The sequence below is a fragment of the Bradysia coprophila genome, unplaced genomic scaffold (assembly GCF_014529535.1).
Source record: "Bradysia coprophila strain Holo2 unplaced genomic scaffold, BU_Bcop_v1 contig_538, whole genome shotgun sequence".
Lineage (NCBI taxonomy): Eukaryota > Metazoa > Arthropoda > Insecta > Diptera > Sciaridae > Bradysia > Bradysia coprophila.
The window spans coordinates 1086261-1107749 of NW_023503785.1; the positions used below are offsets into that span (position 1 = coordinate 1086261).

The 21489-nt window shown below is 38.3% G+C and overlaps 1 protein-coding gene across 3 annotated transcripts in view; it reads right to left on the minus strand.

Annotated features, from left to right (window-relative positions):
- LOC119083046 overlaps window positions 1-21489 on the minus strand; it is a 113625-nt gene that overhangs the window by 35933 nt on the left and 56203 nt on the right. For all 3 annotated transcript variants that reach the window (XM_037192668.1, XM_037192667.1, XM_037192670.1), the window contains 2 exons: window positions 7447-7563; window positions 7132-7263 (listed from right to left, as the gene is read on the minus strand). In XM_037192668.1, the coding sequence (XP_037048563.1) occupies window positions 7132-7263; window positions 7447-7563 (249 nt within the window). The remainder of the gene's footprint in view (window positions 1-7131; window positions 7264-7446; window positions 7564-21489) is intronic.

Here is a 21489-nt window from a genome sequence, read left to right on the forward strand (position 1 = left end):
AATCAACCATAAAATCGCTTTTTACATTCAATATGAGCGAAACGGCTTTTTAGGACAACTCGCACTTGACTATTAATCCGCTGTCGATTAAAAAAAAAAACATTTTGGAAATCCATCGAAAACTACTCGAGTTATCGTAGAATCCCATCTTCGAACTTAACCTGAGGAATTTAATTCACAGTGAAATAAAAAAAAGTTTTTGGAAATCCGTTGAAAACTACTCGAGTTATCGTGTTATCAAGGGACGAGACAAGAATTCTTTTGGGAATATCTCTAAGATCACCCGACCGTCGTAGCCCATCTTCGAACATAACCTCAGGAATTCAATTCCCCGTCGATTAAAAAAAAGTTTTTGGAAATCCGTTGAGAATTAGTCAAGTTATCGTGTTATCAAGGAATCATCAAAGTGTGACAAACATTTTCTGTATTTAAGGTTTTTGGTCATACATTCATGCATTTTCAATCATAGTAGTAAACATTGTGTGACAAACATTTTAGGGTGTTTATCATCCATAAGACCCATGACTTTCAGTCAAGGGAATAATTCTATGTCCCTATCACATAAAAATGTACATTGTAAATTGGCTACAAAGTGAACAAGGAAAAGTGGAACGGTGACAATATTCAAGGCTCACGCGTCAAGTATGAGACTATTTACACTTTCACAAAATGTGTGCTGACGCTCCTTTTTCCAAAATGGAACATATGGATCTTATGCTTCCTATCACAACATGGAACATAAGGAACTTATGCTTCCTTTTACAACATGGAACATAAGGAGCTTATGCTTCCTTATACAACATGGAACATAAGGAGCTTATGATCCCCTTTTACAACATGGTACATATGAATCTTATGCTTCCTATTACAAAATGGAACATAAGGAACTTATGCTTCCTTTTACAGCATGAAACATAAGAAGCTTATGCTTCCTTTTACAGCATGGAACATAAGGAGCTTATGCTTCCTTTTACAGCATGGAACATAAGGAGCTTATGCTTCCTTTGACAACATGGAACATAAGGAGCTTATGGTTGGTTTTACAGCATGAAACATAAGAAGCTTATGGTTGGTTTTACAGCATGAAACATAAGAAGCTTATGCTTCCTTTTACAACTTTTCTCATTTTATTATTATGATATAGAGTCTATCTAGTAGAAAATAACAAAAAGAGCTTGAAGTTTTTTTTAGTGAAGGTGGGAATGGTCCAACGTACGAAAGTGCCGTTACTCAAACATTTTCAGATTTTGATTGTTCGCCACCTGAAGTTGTTCCAGACCATAGTCTGAAAAGTGGTGTTTCGGAGTCTATGAATCACTAGATTTTTTTTTGAAGTGATCTCTTTTGCGGAATCGACCAAAATCGTAGAATCAACAGCTTACATCTTTCTATGTAACAGTCTGTATCTTTTGCCTGACAAACCTCCTGTGGTCAGCCTACTTTCTTCTTCTTCTTCTTCTTTCTGCTTCAGTAAAAGGCATTCGCAATTCAATTTTATCTCTATAAGCAATGCACACAAAAACACACACCAAGAAATTTGTGTCCTTTCAATTCCGTTACACCGGTATGAATGAATCAATTGAATTTTGAATTTCGTGTTGTAGTATGACACTGTAAAAGACTAAAGTCAACGTCAATTAGAAATTAACGTTCGATCGTCTAATATAATTTTCCACTCAACCAGGGCTAATGTCTTTCATTTCAAAATTCATATTCATTTCAATATTTGACCGGAAATAATCCCCTAATCAATTGCGACCCATCATCGCAGCTCTTTATAGCGCAACGAAAACGTAATTTCATCAATCGTGAGAGGGAAATGTGTATGTAAAACCAAAATATTATAGTGAATCGATCCGAGGGGGAAACTACGTTCCACCTACTTCCATCGGTAACTATTGACGTCTATTTGTAGCTATTGGCGTCTATTTGGTAACTATTGGTGTCTATTGGCGGCTATTGGTGTCTGTTGGCGGTGATGGTCAATAGCAAATACCACATGTCTCAGTATTTTCTTGCGTAGTTCTCTACTCGGAACTGTCAACAATAGACGTCAACAGTCACCAATAGACGCCAAAAGTCATCAACATACGTCAATAGTCACGAATAGAGACCAATAGACTATCATGATCAGAGCGATAAAACCGAAGACTAGTTATTATAACTTGCTTGGGGTAATTGTTGAGTTCCATGTAGTACGATGAGAGCGAGAGGACAGAAAGTTTATTATAACTAGCCTTGGGGTACTTGTCAAAATATCTCTTTCTCTTTCATCATAATCATATTATAGGTTTCTTCCAACGTGAAATTAAATGTCAAACCGTAATCCATAGAGCCATAACCTCAACACTATTAACAATGCAATTGTCAAAATAACAAAGAAAAATAAGTTATGGTTATGGTTCTATGGATGAAATAGTACGCCAATACATGTCATGACGACTGCATGTATTGCCGTAAAATTTACTTCTATCGGTAAGTATTGGTGTACTATTGGCGTCGTTGATGTCTATTGACATCTGTTAGTACCAATTGCAAATAGCAACTGTTCCAGCATTTGCTCGCGTAGTTTTCCCCTCGAATCGATCAGACTATATTGACATCAATGTCATTCTACGTTTTGAAACTGTATATGTAAAGTTTTATTAAAATTCGGGTCTTAACCCTACCTATTTGTCACAAACAACGACACATGGCACCTATTTTAGACTATTATGGAGAAATAGAGGGTTTGTGTACGTCTTATAGCAGCTATAGCTGCCAGATGTTATATACACATTCAAGTGTATACCGTTTCATATCTTAAACCGAAACGCCAGAAGAAACAATATATATTCTCTCGAAAGATAATTCATACGACACCGTTACAACGTTATGTTACCTGTGCAATCACAATCTAATAGAAATTCATATCACACAGCCCCCGAAAAAGTTCTTTCCATCGGTTTATGTTTATTATTTCTTTTCTCCGTTTTCTCCTTTCTTTTCTGGAAAAAGCTTGTGTGTGCTTAACTTTTCAATGCCATGAGACGATAAACTTTATACACCTTCTCGTTGTCATATACGATAAATCGTAAGTAAATATGAGCATAATAACATACATAAAACATAAGCAAAAGAATGTTTGTTGCCGTCTTCTAAGATTGGTGGGTATAATGGGTGATACGTCTGAACATTAGTTACTATACGTTATTATACATACAACAACAGCAGCAGTGTGTGTACATAATACCGGAAATATTAAGCACAGTGGAAAAATCGTTGGCAAATCTCAAAAAATCTGAAATATTTGTAAAAGTGAATTGAAATTATTATTTATCTTGTCGGGGCTGTTTGCAAAATAATTTATTAAATTTAATAAATTTTATTCAATTTTCACGCCATTTTTAATTAAAATAAAAAAGTTTATTTTCTGACGGGAATGAATGGCGCGGGGCTGTGTGTTGATAGACGAACGAAATAATGATGAAGTTTATGTGTGCTTCGTGTGGTGAAATGACACGGTTTTAGCAGATTAAATTCTGTTCATGATGGTTGAAGTAATATTGAAACACTCACGGGAGATGGTGGTAAAATGATGAAGATTGTTTGAGACGTGCCGTGTCTTTGTTTTTTTTTCGGGAAGTCACCTTTTCTTAAAACCTTGAAAGTTGATTCTTTGATGAAAATCCAGCAAAAGTGTGGGAGAAAATCATTGAAAATCTACAGATTTTTCTTTTCGAACAGATTGGATGTGACCTGTTACACGTTTGTTAAATGCACTGTCCTCTGACCACCTCACTGTTTCCTACCAACTCGACATATTAAATCCCATGTAGACAATTCCTCTTAAATAATTTGTTGCCTTTATTCCCCAGTATGGGATGTAGTGTAGGCCTCCCAATGAGCCACATGGTTTACGTGAGTTACGAATTACGCCTATAGATTAGCAAGCCTTTATCTATTTTCGTCTGGTACTGATTATATCTGCGCCTAGATTTAGACTTCAGATATTTGTACACAGAATGCATTGTGAATGGGTTACGTCATTCATGTCATTCTTTTGTGCACGTTTCGTTGAGGGCACCAGACACCTCAATTACCCGGATTATGGAGCTGGGGTACACTAAGAAACTTTCATGCTACACATTGTGTAGTACACAATGAGGAAAAACCCCGGTATTTCTTGGTGGAAGGTCAGAACGTTGCTACTGAGCCAACCCATTTCTTTTTTCCTCTTATGAGTAAATATGCTATGCCCATAGACGATAGAGAAATCAAAATTGGTGACACTGTCATTGAACGAGTCGACAGCTATGTATATCTAGGACATAAACTGAAGTTAGGTCTGGACAACCAAACTGCAGAAATAAGACGTAGGATTGGTCTTGCATGGGCAGCGTTCGGAAAACTCAGACTAATTTTCAAAAGCAAAATGAATAATAGTCTGAAACGCAAAGTTTTCGACACTTGTGTCCTTCCAGTGCTCACTTATGGAGCGGAAACGTTAACTTTAACAAAAGCATCCGAAGATAAATTGAGAGTGACACAAAGAGCCATGGAACGGAGTATGCTCGGAATAACACTCAGAGACAGAATGACGAATCAATGGATTCGACAACAAACCAGGGTCGTTGATGTCATGGAAAGAATAGCATCTCTGAAATGGAGCTGGGCGGGACATATTGCAAGAAGGACAGACGAACGTTGGACCAAAAAGATCATGAACTGGCGACCATATAAAAGACGAGCTATAGGTAGACCACCAGAGAGATGGACAAACGGAATTAAGAATATTGCAGGTACAAACTGGCAGCAAATGGCAATGGATCGTACGAAATGGAAAGAAGTTGGAGAGGCCTACATCCAGCAGTGGATAGAAACAGGCTGAAAAAGAAGAAGAAGAAGATGCTATGCCCAGGCAGACTGGTCTAAGTCCAAATCATGCTTGAACGAAAGCTACATGCTACATGCGTCGAAAACAGTACCTTTCATGTTTCGAGCACTACCTTCGATGCCATGACCATTTTAGACTTGTTAGAAAGATATTTTCAATAGTTTTTAAATGTCATCAAATTTGACGATATTTGACACTGCAACTGGGCTTGAAGCATAATTTTCGTATGTTAACCTGACTGACTTTGAGTAAAATAAAAGTCCACAGGGAAGTCGAAGCATAGCAAGATGGGGCTCGTTTGGAAGCTACTGATATTACATTTCGATTAATATTAATTACGAAAAAATTCATGGACGGTCTAACAAATGGGGAAGGTTTTTCGTATTTTCGAAATATTTTTTTACTTTGGGATAGTGCCATGCCATGCCGGCGCCGTGACGTAAGGGGACTTATTTGTACTCTATCTTATACTCCCACCAACAATCATACCCGCAGTTTTAAAACAAATTTTTTGGGGACGGCGGAGCATACAGCAACTTTTTGATTTCTCTTCCTTGACCGCCAAACTAGGAAGTCTAGGAACCCATACGAGTTCAACGAGCTATCACACATATCACACGTTACTGCAGCTTAAGTTCTGGTTGTGGTCCACATTTTTCTCCATTTGACCAAAAATGAACCATCACGGCTTCATGGTGAAAAATCGATTTAAAAAATGTCTTGGCCAGAAATATGTAAATTTTATGATTATTTTGGGATGACAGATGATTCCTCTGGCACTTCCCAACTTCCATCAGATTTTTCGATATGACTGAGGTGTTCGGAGGTTGGTTCCTAAATTTTGGGATGACAGATGATTCCTGTGGCGATTCCTACCTTCCATCGGATTTTTGGATGGATTTTTGTTTTTTTTTTTCGATATAAGTTCCAAGGTTGGTTCCTAAATTTTTGGATGACAGATGATTCCTCTGGCACTTTCTAGCTTTCAACGGATTTTTTGATGAATTTGAGCTATCTTCGACATGAGTGAGGCGTTCCAAGGCTGGGTACTAAATTTTGGGATGGCAGCTTATTCCTCTGGCACTACCTAACTTCCATTGGATTTTTTGGTCTATTTGGGTTATTTTCGACATGAGTAAGGTGTTCCATGGTTGGTTCCTAAGTTTTGGGATGACCGATGATTCCTCTGACACTTCCTAGCTTTCATCGGATTTTTTGATGGATTTGAGCTATCTTCGACATGAGTGAGGCGTTCCAAGGTTGGTTCCTAAATTTTGGGATGACAGATGATTCCTCTGGCACTTCCTAACTTCCATCGGTTTTATCGATGAATTCTGGCTATTTTCAATATAAGTGGGGTGTTCCAAGGTTGGTTTCCAGATTTTGGAATTCAGACTGATTTCTCTAGAATTTTTTAATTTCCATAAGGTTTTTTGATGTTGAACATGACATACCTTCAAAAGTGGTGATATCAGTCAAAAAACCCTTAAAGGGTAAATGTGATGCAAGTCCTTTATCTTACTTACAAAATAACGAATATCGCTTAGGGTGAAGCATTGTGCGCCGTACGCAAAATTTTTATCAACAAAAAATTGACAATACTGTAATATGAAGAGCTGTCTTTGCTCTTTACAGTAAATTGTTTGTTCACATAATTTCTAACACAAATTTTTTGTAACTGAGATGAGCTTGTCCTAAACTTATCAGCATGGAAACCCAATGGCCCAATGGTACCCAGATGCTTGGAGATTGTGCTATTGGTAATTATATTTCACCAAAGTTAGCAGCAACTCCAATTCATCTAAATATATGTTCCCTTTCCCTACGTTTGTGTGTTTCTACCTTCATTCATTAAATTATATTGCAGCTTAAAAGTCTTGTAATTTAATCTAAGGCGTACTACTATTATCCAATTTTCTCCCCATAAATATTTCTCTCATTCCGGAGTAAATAATATAATAACCAAGAATAACACAGCAGTAATGTGTGCAAAATGTTTGCTTGCTGGTTCAAATTTGAATACCAGCGAAAAGCGAGCAAATAATTTCGTCTTGGGTACAATGCCTGCAAACCCAACTCTGACATAAACGAACCCGATTCCGAAAATGTATATTCACAAACTAAACACATTTTTTGTTGTACGCTATATTATACGACGACGTTCCGGCACATTATATGTTTTCGAAAAGTTGTTCCCGAGAATAATGCAAAAAAAATGTAGAGAGCTCATGAACAGACATTAATAGCATGCTTACCCTGGCAAGTGTTTCTTGTGGATCCAAAAGTGTAAGCTTATTCCGTTTCAGACTTTTTACGTGCTCCAAAACTAGACTGAAGTGCTCTTCGGCGCTTAGACACAGCTTATCACGTAGCGATGTAACGACGTCCTTAAAAACGAAAAGAGGTGGAAAAATTATTCAATTTCACGAAGTGAAAGCGGAATTAATGTTGTCAAGAGGCATATATTTCCACCTCATTAAACTGTTGCATGGACGCGCTGAATTGCAATATGCAAAATGCTATGGATGGTTAGATGTCCGGGGAAAAAGTTTGTACCGAAGGAATCTTACCTGTACGGTTGTGGTGTTATCGTATTTAAATGATTTGGTTTGTCCATTTTCGAGGAAAACTTTCAGTACATTTGCCATAGGTGGAACACATAAATCGCCAAGCGAAAATGCTGAAGGCTGAAACAGAATTTATAAATTTCGTAAATGATTAATGTTCAAAAGAGTTCAACTGGTTTTTAGGGTCGAAAGAAGATTCGAATGTTTTTAGAGCATTTTTCGATAATATAATCTGACCACGACATAGTAAAAGCAGGCAGGAGCAGCTCATTTTTCGAATGTCAAATAAGAGACCTAATACAGTAGTAGTTTACTTCCATCGGATAAAAAAGGCTAGATGAATGCATTGAGTTAATTAAGAAAAAAGAAAAAGAAAGAACTAGAAGCACACATTACAAACTTATGCACGGCAAGCCGTTATAGTCGAGCAATCCATTCGGTTTAAGTGCCCAATTCCAGTTGTAGGTGGACCAGCTGAAACATGATATGTGAGATGATGCAGTGAATGATGAGTCATTTATTTTTTAATGTAAAACGAAAACATTTATGTAGGAAGCGAGCGTTTGCATAAGCCCATATGTCCCCTACAAGCACGTTTAAAGCCAGTTAACGAAAGTTTAGCCTTCACAGCAGCAGGCAACGCATTATATTTCGCCACACCACGAACGTATAAAGAATCATTGACAATATTTCTGTTATTGCGTGGCAAAATCAGGTTTCAAAGCCTATTCGAAGAGCCGAAATTCAGATTTTGAAAAACGTAGTCGGGTTCCTTAGTGATGATCACCTTATGCAGGAACGCGGAGGTAAAATAGTCTAAGTACACGAAATAGTACATTACTATGCAAGGGAAGTAAAGTGATATCTCGTATCCAGATGAGAAAAAGTATCCGAGGGCGGTAGCCCGAGGTACTTTTACTCATCATGATACGAGATATCACTTTATTTCCCGTGTGTAGTATAACGTTTTACAATGCGAGTGATGTAAAAGCTATTGCCTATACATGTAATAGCCTTATTACATGCACCAGTATAGTAAAGACTATTCCCAAGAAGCCTATGTAGATGGCCAGCAACATAGTCATAGCGGCTGATCACATAAGCGAGAAGAGAGAAAGCATTGAAACATCTCTCGAAGATACTTCTAGTCCCAGCAGAGAGTTCACCCAGAACAGGGCACAGTACGTCAGATGGGGTATCAAAAGAGCCTTCACTAGCAACTCCCTCGTCTTGACTGGTAGAAATCGAGCACCCGGCCACATGTTTCTTAGGCCAGCAAACACCTTATCTGAGATTTTCCTAGCATGACATTCCTAGCCCATGCGACTGTTTAACGTCAGACCCAAGGTTTTCACGCTATCGACATACTGAACTCCTTCGAACTCCAATTCCAGTATATCCCTCGCCCAGCGTCACGAAAAAAACACAATCGCCTTCGTCTTAGATACTGGCGACAAATCCAACTTCAGCAGGGCAACATCAAACAAAACATTGTTCTCATTAATCACTTTGTAAAGCTGGAAGTCATCAGCAAACAGATGACTCTTACAGTAACTCAGTCGGGCCGGTAGATCATTAATAAACAACGAAGAAACAACAGGACCTAGCACAGATCCTTGAGGCGAACCACAGGTAACTGGAACAATCGTGATTGAAACCCGTTCACGGAAACCGATTGGAAGCGATCAGACAAATAACTGCTCACCGTACGAATGGCATCTTCCGAAAAAGTTAGAGAAGTTAGACCTCAACTTTTCTAGCAAGAGCACATGGGACACTGAGTCGAAAGCTTTAGAGAAGTCCAGTAAAAGGCGAACAGTGGACAGATTCTTGCTCATGTTGACCCTAATATCACCAGTGACCTGCAACAGCGCTGAAGACGTACTGTAGCCAGCACGAAAACCCGACTGGAACTTAAACGTAAGACCGTGGTCTTTAATGTGTTTCACCATTTGCTTCTTCAACACCCTCTCGAGCGCTTTCGACAGAGCTGATAGCATACTTATGGGCCTATAGTCATATAGCCATGGACTGGATATTTCTGCAAATCGTCGCCTTTCTTAAACTAAAATGTTTCCGAACGAAAACACAAATTTTTAACTGCAAATGCGAAAACATTTACAATTCACTTCCAATGGTGTTCACTGGTGCAAACGGCAGAAGATCTCTGTTAAAATTTGAATGTTGTTTTAAGATAGTTTCGAATCAAGTTTCTCAAAAGATAATGAAATACGACTGTAAAAGTTTTGTGTAAGCTGCCGACAACAAAAACAAACGGAAAAGTTATTACATTATCAGAAGAGTTACAGAGTATATAGAAGATAGCGACGACACAGCCACGTAAAGTCAATTTTCTATCTACAATGGTGTATTTTGTCATCCGGCTAAAACATTTTCTTGCAAAGGAAGAGCTTTTTTAGTGTTGGCATGTCTTGATTTAAAAATCACATGCAATTCTTTCAAATTATGTTTTGCTAGGCACAACTTTTCCCATGGCTTGGTTTCGTTGAATTCAATTCAATTCAATTCAATTCATTTTATTAATCAAGGAACAAGAAGCAAATGAATCCTTATACAAATGTCCTTACGATTAAGCTTAAGATAACAATATTTACATTTGATATGGGTGACAACACATTAACGACAATACGCAGGAAGATAATTAGCAAAAAAACACGATACTTGGCATTGTTAAAATTAAAAATAAAATTAGGCGTTACTACAGCGATTCGGGAAAGACAAATCAAAAATGGCAAAAAGGGTAATGGTAATCATCAAAATAAGGGCAAATACAATTCTCGATTGATCAAACACAGGGGCTCAAAGGACACAATCAAAACTTACGTGCATTTGCGAACGAAAGAAATTACTAAAAAAAACTCTGTGCCACGAGTCGAGCAGTAACCCGTCAGTCCGCAAGTCTACAAATGCATGCTAAGATAGTCGAGACAAGCTTTTCCAAATCCCTCAGCCGAGTTAATTCTCCTCACACTGACAGGCAACAAATTGTAATCAGAAACTGTTCTGACGAAAAACGAGCCTTGGTACCAAAAAAACATTACTACGTGACGAGCTTCCGCGAGTCAGCTTATCAAATAAATACGGCGGATTTTCTGATTTGACAATGCTATGTAACGCAGAGCAGCGCCGGTGTTTGATGTAAGTCATCAGAGAGCAACCAAAAATCTTATTTACATAATCTCGAGTACTGTCATAGCGTCTTAACCCATACACGAAGCGAACACAGGCAGAGAAAGCACTTTCGAGTGACTTAACGTCAGCAGCGCTAAGGTTGGTAGAGTAAACACACTCGCCATACGTGAAAGCCGGCACGATGAGGGTCTTGACCAACATCAGGCGCATTTTCGTTGAGAAAAGGTGACCATTAGGCCAAAGGCTACAAAGCCTCGAGAACACGTTAGCGCATACCACTTTCACCTGACTCTTGAAAGAAAGTTTCTTATCCATGAGGAGGCCGAGATTCAAAACTTCATCCATATACGGTATTACGATACCATCAAGAAGGATACGCGGAAACAATTGGGTCTTCTTTACCGCATCACTCAACTCAGAAAAAACAATTGCCTGAGACTTCTTCGCGTTCAACGAAAGGCGATTCACACGTGCCCAGCGACTCACTGCATGCAGATCTTGGTTCAGCCTGAAAACAGACTCATTCAGACGACTCCTTTCAAACGAATAGAACAATTGAACGTCATTAGCAAAGACGTGGTGTGCAACCGCCCTCAAGCACGCTGGAAGATCATTGATATATAGCGAAAAAATAAGTGGGCCCAGGACCGAGCCCTGCGGTATACCAGACCTGTTGTGCAACGGCTCTGACACGAAACCACCAATGCTGACACACTGGTGTCGATCAGCGAGGTAGCTTCTAATGAGATTTACAGCTGAAGTCTCAAAGCCGAACCCAGCAGACAACTTAGAAATGAGCCTAGAGTGATCAAGAGAGTCAAAAGCTTTGGAGAAATCGAGCAGCACCATAATCGTGAGACGCTTCCTATCAAATGATTTTTTGATCTCGTCTGAGACATGAAGTAACGCAGTACTCGTTCTATGTTTCTCACTGAAGCCAGACTGATATTTGTCAAGTAAATCATTTGAGTTGAGGTACGCAACCACCTGCTCCTTCGCTAGAATCTCAAACACTTTTGATAGGCAAGGGAGAACACAAATCGGCCTAAAGTCATTTAATCCCCGAGATCTGCTCTTCTTATGAACCGGTAGCACCTTTGATAGCTTCCAGACACGAGGTACAGCAGATGACGTGAAAACGTAGTTAACGATGTGCAGGCAAGACAAATGGCAAGATCATTTTAACAAAATCAAAGGGACTCCGTCAAGTCCAACCGAATTCGACTTAATTGAGTTAGCAGCCCTTGCAACATCGAGACTGGACACGTTAGAAAAGCTAAAATGCACAGCGCGGTTCGGAGCAGAAGCAAGTTTATTCGCCGAGTTCTTTCAAAGTGTCTATGTTACTGATAACGAGAGTGAATCAGACCTGTCCCGTAAGTTTTACCACATTGATCAACTTGTTGATGTTGGATCGATTTCTTTCTTCTTCTTCTTCTTCTTCTTTTTCAGCCTGTTTTTATCCACTGCTAGATGTAGGCCTCTCCAACTTCTTTCCATTTCGTACGATCCATTGCCATTTGCTGCCAGTTTGTACCTGCAATATTCTTAATTCCGTTTGTCCATCTCTCTGGTGGTCTACTTATAGCTCGTCTTTTATATGGTCGCCAGTTCATGATCTTTTTGGTCCAACGTTCGTCTGTTCTTCTTGCAATATGTCCCGCCCAGCTCGATTTCAGAGATGCTATTCTTTCCATGACATCAACGACCCTGGTTTGTTGTCGAATCCATTGATTCGTCATTCTGTCTCTGAGTGTTATTCCAAGCATACTCCGTTCCATGGCTCTTTGTGTCACTCTCAATTTATCTTCGGATGCTTTCGTTAAAGTTAACGTTTCCGCTCCATAAGTGAGCACTGGAAGGACACAAGTGTCGAAAACTTTGCGTTTCAGACTATTATTAATTTTGCTTTTGAAAATTAGTCTGAGTTTTCCGAACGCTGCCCATGCAAGACCAATCCTACGTCTTATTTGGTTGTCCAGACCTAACTACAGTTTATGTCCTAGATATACATAGCTGTCGACTCGTTCAATGACAGTGTCACCAATTTTGATTTATCTATCGTCCCCGATGTTGGTCATGACTTTTGTTTTCGATAAGTTCATCTTGAGGCCAACTTTGCTTGCCTCTTCACTTAACTGTTGTAGCATAAGCTGAGCCTGACCTAGATTCGCTGCTATCTGTACAATGTCATCAGCGAAGCGGAGATTGCTCAGGTACTCTCCATTTATCTTTATTCCCATTTTACACCAGTTTAACTTCCTAAAAACACTCTGCAGAATCGCCGTGAATAATTTCGGTGAAATGGTGTCACCCTGCCTTACACCTCGGCCGATTCTGAATTTCTCCGTGCTCTTATGAAGTTTTATACATGAAGTAGCATTTTTGTACACATATCGAATTGTGTTGGAGTACCTTGAGTCTACTCTACATTCGTCTAATGCGTCCAATATCGACCATGTTTCCACTGAATCGAAAGCTTTTTCGAAGTCTATGAATAGCAAGACTACGTCGATGTTGTATTCACGACACTTCTCAATAAGCGTTCTCATCGCCTGCAAATGGTCGTTTGTGCTGAAACCAGATCTGAAAGCAGCTTGTTCAACTTGTTAGTGTTCCTCTTCGTAATGATTTTCATAAACAACTTGGTAGAGTGTTGACAATAGGCTTATGGGTCGGTAATTTTCCAGCTTTGTTATGTCTCCTTTTTTATGCAGCAATGTAATTACCGCATTTTCCCAGGCTTCTGGTACTTCTTCCCATTGATTAAACAAAGCCGTGATTGCCTTTAATAAGGAGTCTCCACCCAGTTTAATGGCTTCCACTGGAACACCATCTTCTCCGGGAGACTTTTTGTTTTTCATCTCGGCTACTGCGGCCTTCTGACTATTGAAAATGTTGTGAGCCATTTACGTGGTATTGACACCAGTAAGGGCGAAGGGCCTGACAAAATCTCACCCGTTCTTTTGAAGAACTGCGCTGATAGTCTGTCTTATCCACTTCTCCGCGTTTTTAACTCATCACTCTCAACTGGTAAGTTTCCTACGAGATGGAAATCGTCGTATATTACACCGATTTACAAGAGTGGATCTAGGAGTGACGTAGAAAATTACAGAGGTGTTGCTATTCTGCCAACTATTGGAAAACTGTGCGAAGCCGTCGTAACTAAAATCTTAACCGAGAAATTTAATCACGTGATTTCGAAATCTCAGCATGGCTTTATGAAACGAAGGTCTACAGCGACGAATTTAGTTGAGTTTGTAAGTCATACGACTAAAGTCATGGAGTCTAAACATCAGCTAGATGTCATTTACACTGATTTCCAAAAAGCTTTTGACCGAGTTAAGCATTCAATTCTTTTATTCAAATTGAAGAAGTTTGGAGTTCATTCTGAGTTGTTGGCGTGATTTGCGTCTTATCTAAGCGGACGTACACAGTTCGTAAAGTTGTCTGGGTGGTCATCTCAGACTTTTAATGTGACGTCTGGCGTTCCTCAAGGTAGCCATCTTGGCCCTCTTCTGTTCATATTGTTCATGAACGATGTCACGAAAGTTTTTTCTTCCTCTACTCATCTGTTGTATGCAGACGATTTGAAGATCTTCAAAGTGATCAAAACTGTACTTGATGCTACTGCTCTTCAGAGAGATTTGAACAGGTTCTTACGGTGGTGCGAAGTCAACCAGCTTTATTTAAACGTAAGAAAATGCAATGTGATGTCTTTCACTCGCAAAAGGTCAAAGATTGAATTCAATTACTCTATCAACGATACTGTGGTGACTCGCTTGAAACTGGTGAAAGACTTAGGAGTTCTCATGGATGAAAAACTCACCTTTGGTAAACACGTCGAATACGTAATTGCTAAGTCTTATTCGATGCTCGGTTTTGTCATCAGGACTTGTAAGGAGTTTAAGAATGTCAAAACCTTGAAGAGTTTATATTTTGCACATGTGCGTTCGTATCTGGAATATGCTTCGGTCGTTTGGCACCCGTATCAAGAAACTTTCATTGATAGGATTGAATCGATTCAGAAGAAGTTTTTGATGTTTGCACTCAAACGATCAGTGAGACGTGACGAGAACTATAAACTTCCACCTTACATTGACAGATGTTGCTCCATCGACATTGAACAGCTTGCTAGACGCAGGATAAATGCCTGTGCATTGTTTACTTTTGACCTTTTAAGTGGTGGTCTTGATTCATTTGAAATAACGAGAAGAATTACTCTAAATCCTCGTCCCACTCGAGCTGACGATCTACTCATTGTCGATGAACACAGGACTAAGTATGGGTACCATGAACCAATAAATAACATGTGCTTGGAATTGGGTGTTGAGTGTTTCAGGGTATGCCGCGGAACTCATTCAAAACGACTGTTAGAATGTTGAAGATTCCAATCAAATTGAATGGTAAGATCAAAATGTCATGACTAATTTCACTTGCTGCAAATGTGCTGGACCTATGGTTCTTTTTCTAATCGGTATCGATTAGGTTATTTAGGTCTCACGACTTTAAAAAGTGGTCTCACGACTTAACTCCGAGTCTTATCGACTTGTGCCTAATCGAGCCAGTCTAGTCGACTGGCTCCTGCTAACCACTAACCGTTCATTTCCAGGTGGCTCAGAAAACGACCTATTGACGACTTTCTGGTTATTGGTCAAACGAGACGTGACTCACTCCTATGTGACGTTGGTGAATGTTTTTATTTATGTTTTTGTTCTATTTTTTTCATTCAACTTGACATGTATAATCTTTTTCTGTTCTTTTATTGTAAAATTAAAAATGCAAGTAGTCAGGGGGCGGATGCCATTGACGAAATAAATAAATAAAAAACAAGGCATCAGAACAGTCGGAGCGTTTGCTACGACTGAGCCCCGTACGACCCGTAAACCTATTTAGCCCGAAACCATTATACGTCCATAGCCCTAATAAGCCCGTAACCCTTATTCGTCCGATATCAAAATGCTTCCGTAACCTTATTGCGTACTTGACATCATTGTCTATTTTTGCAAATTGTAAACTGTAAGCGTTCATCTTTAAAATTGCACTTAGCGCAATTACAAAAGCCCGTACGAAGTACTTCTCAAGTATAAAACAAAAGTTTACGATGTAATTTTAGGAATCCGAATTTACAACTTTTTTTTTATCAATTTTCTTTCGGTATTGAATTATCTGTCAAACGAAACAAAAAGTAGCAAAATCTGATGAAATATACTCGATTTATGTGCAAAAAACACTTAGGGCCGAGCAGCGGCCTTAGTTCAAGGGCCCAAATTTGAAACTTTTTTCGCCACGTTCTTTTCTGTATTGTATTACCTTCCATAGAAAACTAAATCTAGCAAAATCGGATGAGATTTACTCGATTTATGTGCAAAAAATACTTAGGGTCGAGTAGCGGCCTTAGTCCAAGGGCCCAAATTTGAAACTTTTTTAGCCACGTTCTTTTCGGTATTCAATTACCTTCCATAGAAAACTAAATCTAGCAAAATCGGATGAGATTTACTCGATTTATGTGCAAAAAACACTTAGGGCCGAGTAGCGGCCTTCAAGGGCCCAAATTTGAAACTTTTTTGCCATCATTCTATTCGGCATTCAATTATCTCTCAAATGAAACAAAAACTAGCAAAATCGGATGAGATTTATTCGATTTATGTGCAAAAACTACTTAGGGCCGAGTAGCGACCTTAGTCCAAGGGCCCGAATTTGAAACTTTTTTCCCCACGTTCTTTTCGGTATTCAATTACCTTTCATAAAAAACTAAATCTAGCAAAATCGGATGAGATTTACTCGATTTATGTGCAAAAAACCCTTAGGGCCGAGTAGCGGCCTTAGTCCAAGGACCCAAATTTGAAACTTTTTTTGCCATCATTCTATTCGGCATTCAATTATCTCTCAAATGAAACAAAAACTAGCAAAATCGGATGAGATTTATTCGATTTATGTGCAAAAACGACTTAGGGCCGAGTAGCGACCTTAGTCCAAGGGCCCGAATTTGAAACTTTTTTCCCCACGTTCTTTTCGGTATTCAATTACCTTTCATAAAAAACTAAATCTAGCAAAATCTTCTTCTTCTTCTTTTTCAGCCTGTTTCTATCCACTGCTGGATGTAGGCCTCTCCAACTTCTTTCCATTTCGTACGATCCATTGCCATTTGCTGCCAGTTTGTACCTGCAATATTCTTAATTCCGTTTGTCCATCTCTCTGGTGGTCTACCTATAGCTCGTCTTTTATATGGTCGCCAGTTCATGATCTTTTTGGTCCAACGTTCGTCTGTCCTTCTTGCAATATGTCCCGCCCAGCTCCATTTCAGAGATGCTATTCTTTCCATGACATCAACGACCCTGGTTTGTTGTCGAATCCATTGATTCGTCATTCTGTCTCTGAGTGTTATTCCAAGCATACTCCGTTCCATGGCTCTTTGTGTCACTCTCAATTTATCTTCGGATGCTTTTGTTAAAGTTAACGTTTCCGCTCCATAAGTGAGCACTGGAAGGACACAAGTGTCGAAAACTTTACGTTTCAGACAATTATTCATTTTGCTTTTGAAAATTAGTCTGAGTTTTCCGAACGCTGCCCATGCAAGACCAATCCTACGTCTTATTTCTGCAGTTTGGTTGTCCAGACCTAACTTCAGTTTATGTCCTAGATATACATAGCTGTCGACTCGTTCAATGACAGTGTCACCAATTTTGATTTCTCTATCGTCCCCGATGTTGGTCATGACTTTTGTTTTCGATAAGTTCATCTTGAGGCCAACTTTGCTCGCCTCTTCACTTAACTGTTGTAGCATAAGCTGAGCCTGACCTAGATTCGCTGCTATCGGTACAATGTCATCAGCGAAGCGGAGATTGCTCAGGTACTCTCCATTTATCTTTAATCCCATTTTACTCCAGTTTAACTTCCTAAAAATACTCTGCAGAATCGCCGTGAATAATTTCGGTGAAATGGTGTCACCCTGCCTTACACCTCGGCCAATTCTGAATTTCTCCGTGCTCTTATGAAGTTTTATACATGAAGTAGCATTTTTGTACACATATCGAATTGTGTTGGAGTACCTCTAGCAAAATCGGATGAGATTTACTCGATTTATGTGCAAAAAACACTTAGGGCCGAGTAACGACCTTTGAGCCATCCCAACAAGCCCACATTGCATCTTACCCAAAAACAATGTTCAGCAACTTTGTTCTACTCGTCAATACCTTTCATTTGATATATCACAAGCAGGTATTGCGTGCGTATTTCGGTAGATATAGGCGAAAGACTGAAAAACACCTATAGGGCCCTAGCTCTGGAAGGGCCGGCCCTACCATGCCCATTTTCGAACTTGACCTTACTTTTGTCGATACCAATCGGGGAAAAAAAGAATTTTGAAAAAAGGTTGTGATTTACTCTAGCTAGAGGGGTCACGGACGGACGGACGGACGGACGGACGGACGGACGGACGGACGGACGGACGGACGGACGGACGGACGGACGGACATTTTTTTTATTGCGGATTTGTCATCTATGAACATAACCAAATGCTTTGCCCTTACTGGCTGCTTCCAATTCGACATGTTACAAACGGCATATTAATCTTATAAGCCCCCAGTACTTCGTACGGGGCTAAAAATTATGCCAAATATGCCATGCTTGATGCTGTACAAGAAATGTTGATGAAAGAGTTTTGCATGGAGGTCGTTCTACTCGCAAATCTAGAGCTGTCTAGATAAAACTATCTATTTTATGAACAAAAACAAATACTTCAATCAAAAAATGAATTTAAATGATCGATAGACATGAAAAAGACCTCAAATTGTAATATCATCTTACAAAGCTTGTTCCCAAAGTTAATAATAAAATCACCTGAAGTTTTGGCGATATGACTGTTAAAAACTAATATCGAAAAGTGACGTTTCAAAGACCATAGGCCTCCGCCATCGCAGGAAATATAAATTTAGCCCAACCGAAAAAAAACACCCCTCACATTGAAAAAGCGTTAGGTTTCGTTTCAATCCAAATTTTATGTACAATTCATTATTTCAATCATGTTCGCTTACAGAAGTATTATTGGCGTAAAATAAAATCCATAAAAAAGCACACATATCCAATTCAATATCAACAAGAGAAAATATATATTTTCCACAATTTCTATGTCACATTTTCATTCAATCTGATTCCTTTATATTGATTTTCAGATTCAGGTTAACGCTAACGTACTTCAGATGAGTGATATAAAATATACTCCGTTGTGCGAAGGTATAACCAAACATATGCACACCATATTTCCATTCCCTTTTTTATCCAAATTTTATAAGACTCAATGAAGTAAAATCCCATTACAAGTATGAAATGAAACGAAATGTCGAAAAAGTGATGTTACATAAATAAAAAGAAAACGAAACGAAACATAAATATATACTACCACCACCACCACCATCATCACCGGCTGTGTATCAAATGTATCTAAGATAAGTTACATAGGGTTTGACGTCTTCCGTTATTTTGGATAATGTATACCCCAAAATGATAAGCACCAGCAACAAGAAAAAGTATTCCAAATTAAAGTCTACTAAGAATAAGAATTCACATTATGTGAACGGAAAATGATATTACATGAAGGAGAAGCAGACGCGAACTGGCCTGTGGAATGGTGTAACGCACTGTGGAAGATTACTGAAGCCGGGTAAGTCCAGCGCCATCTGATTAGGGATGGGAGGCGTTCATAATTATCGATAATATCAATCATATCGTTATCGATAATTTAATAATTATCGATAATTATCAAAATATCGAAATACGATACAGTTTGTTCATTTCATTTTTACACAGTTTCTAAAGATTGTCGATATGTCAGAGTTTTTAATGTATCCAGTCAATTAAGTTCTTACCAAATTGCGCAATATTTGAATTCGCGATATAAATTTTAAATTTTGCGCCAAAAATTCATAATTTGGGAAGAACTTAATTGACTGGGTACATTTAAAACTCTGACATATCTAAAACTGTGTAAAAATGACATGAACAAACTGTAATTATCGAAATATCGATATTTTGATATTTATCTGAAAATTCATGATAGCATACCGATATATCGATAAATATCGGATTTTCGGACTGAAATATCGATATATCGAACTATCGGTATCTTGATAATTATCAAAATATCAATAATTATCGATAGTTTTTTGATAATTTTCGATAAAAAAAGTCGATTATTATCGATAATTGATAATTATCGATAATCATTATCATTATCGCCCAAGCCTACATCTGATACAATTTCTCTGTAAGTTAATGCCAGGGATTCGTGTTGTTTAGTGTCAAAAATTTCCACTTTCACCGATGAATGGAAGTTAAAATTACTGGTGGGAACACTATTGGCATCTTTATTAAGAAACGTCAGATTTTTTTAGAAATATTTTTTTAGGATTCCTTGTCCTGGTCGTGGTTCTTCCTAGCATTGGTTACCTCACTAAGGAATAACCAAAACTCTATGAAGAGTCCATACTTCTCAAGGATTCACTAGTTTCAAAAATTTGTAACTCCTCCTATAAACGTAAATATCAAGAAACAGTAACAATAGTAGACTACTATACCATGTAGGTACAGTGGAAGGACGATAAGAAGTTACATTTTCAATAATTACAATCCAATCGACCATGCGATTTACACGTTATAATACATATATGTCGTAACGTTGGTAATGCATGTGGAATGAATAAGGATAATTGGATTGTAAATGTAACTTTTTATAATTCTTTGACTGTAACTCGATATCTCGTATCACGAGGAGTAAAATTACCTCGGGCTAACGCCTTCGGATAATGTTACACCTCGTGATACGAGATGTCGAGCTACCAACCTGATATTGTATGTCGAAAGTGGCTTATTACACACCTAGGGAAAACAAGAAAATTGGTTTAGGTTTCAAAAGCATGTAAAATCCATCGCATAACTCGGAACAAAAATGAAAAGTCTAGTTTTTGTGTGTTTATTGAACTCGGCTTCGCCTCGGATCACCAAAATTCACACGAAAACTCTACTTTTCAACTTTTTTCCCTAGTTTTGTAAATGTAAATAACTATTAAATTACGAGGGTGGTAAAGACATTTCCCCAGGGAGGAAAATGCCTTGTTACCTCCCTAGTAAATTTAAAAGCTTTAACGTAATCTGATGCTTTTTCGGGAAAACAGTTTTCCTTTTTTCCTTTATTTTTTCTAAAACCATTTTTGAAAAAATTTGTGGAAAAAAAGGAAAAAATTTACACAAAAATAGTATCTCAACATAATACATCACCGAATGTTACTAGTTGTCCGTTGTACACATAGTTACGCCCAATCGTTCCTATGAGTTGTGCTGCATATCTACTAAGTTGATTATATTTATTAAAACAATACTCTATCTAGCAAACAAACTACTTTTCTTAAGGTGGTGAAAGTGTCAAGTAGCCTTTGGAATTTACATGTAAAATACAGCGTAGTCAGTCAAAATTGAAAATGTAGAATAGTGTTTGTAGAATACAAAGAAAAATGGGGTGAATTTGACACAAAGAGCTGAGAGTTTGTTTGTTAGAGAGAGTATTGATTATAGCCCTGATTTTCGCATCATCCACGTGAGAGACTATTTGACGAAATAAATTTCGTTTAATTAAGTATATCTTACATCCAAAACATTATTTTGAAGCCCGCCTTCGCTACACACTGAATCAATGTCCGCATAAATAATGATTAATGAGAAGAAAAAATAAATTTGAGGTTATATGACAGTCATCATAAATCATTCTTTTCTCGGATGAGACGTGCAGAAATCCGTAAAAAAATATTAGTTTTACTTTCCCCAAATGACCAGTTCGGTCCTGAGAAGAAGAAGACGAGAAAAAAAAACTCATTTTTCTGATTCAATGGGATCATGTTC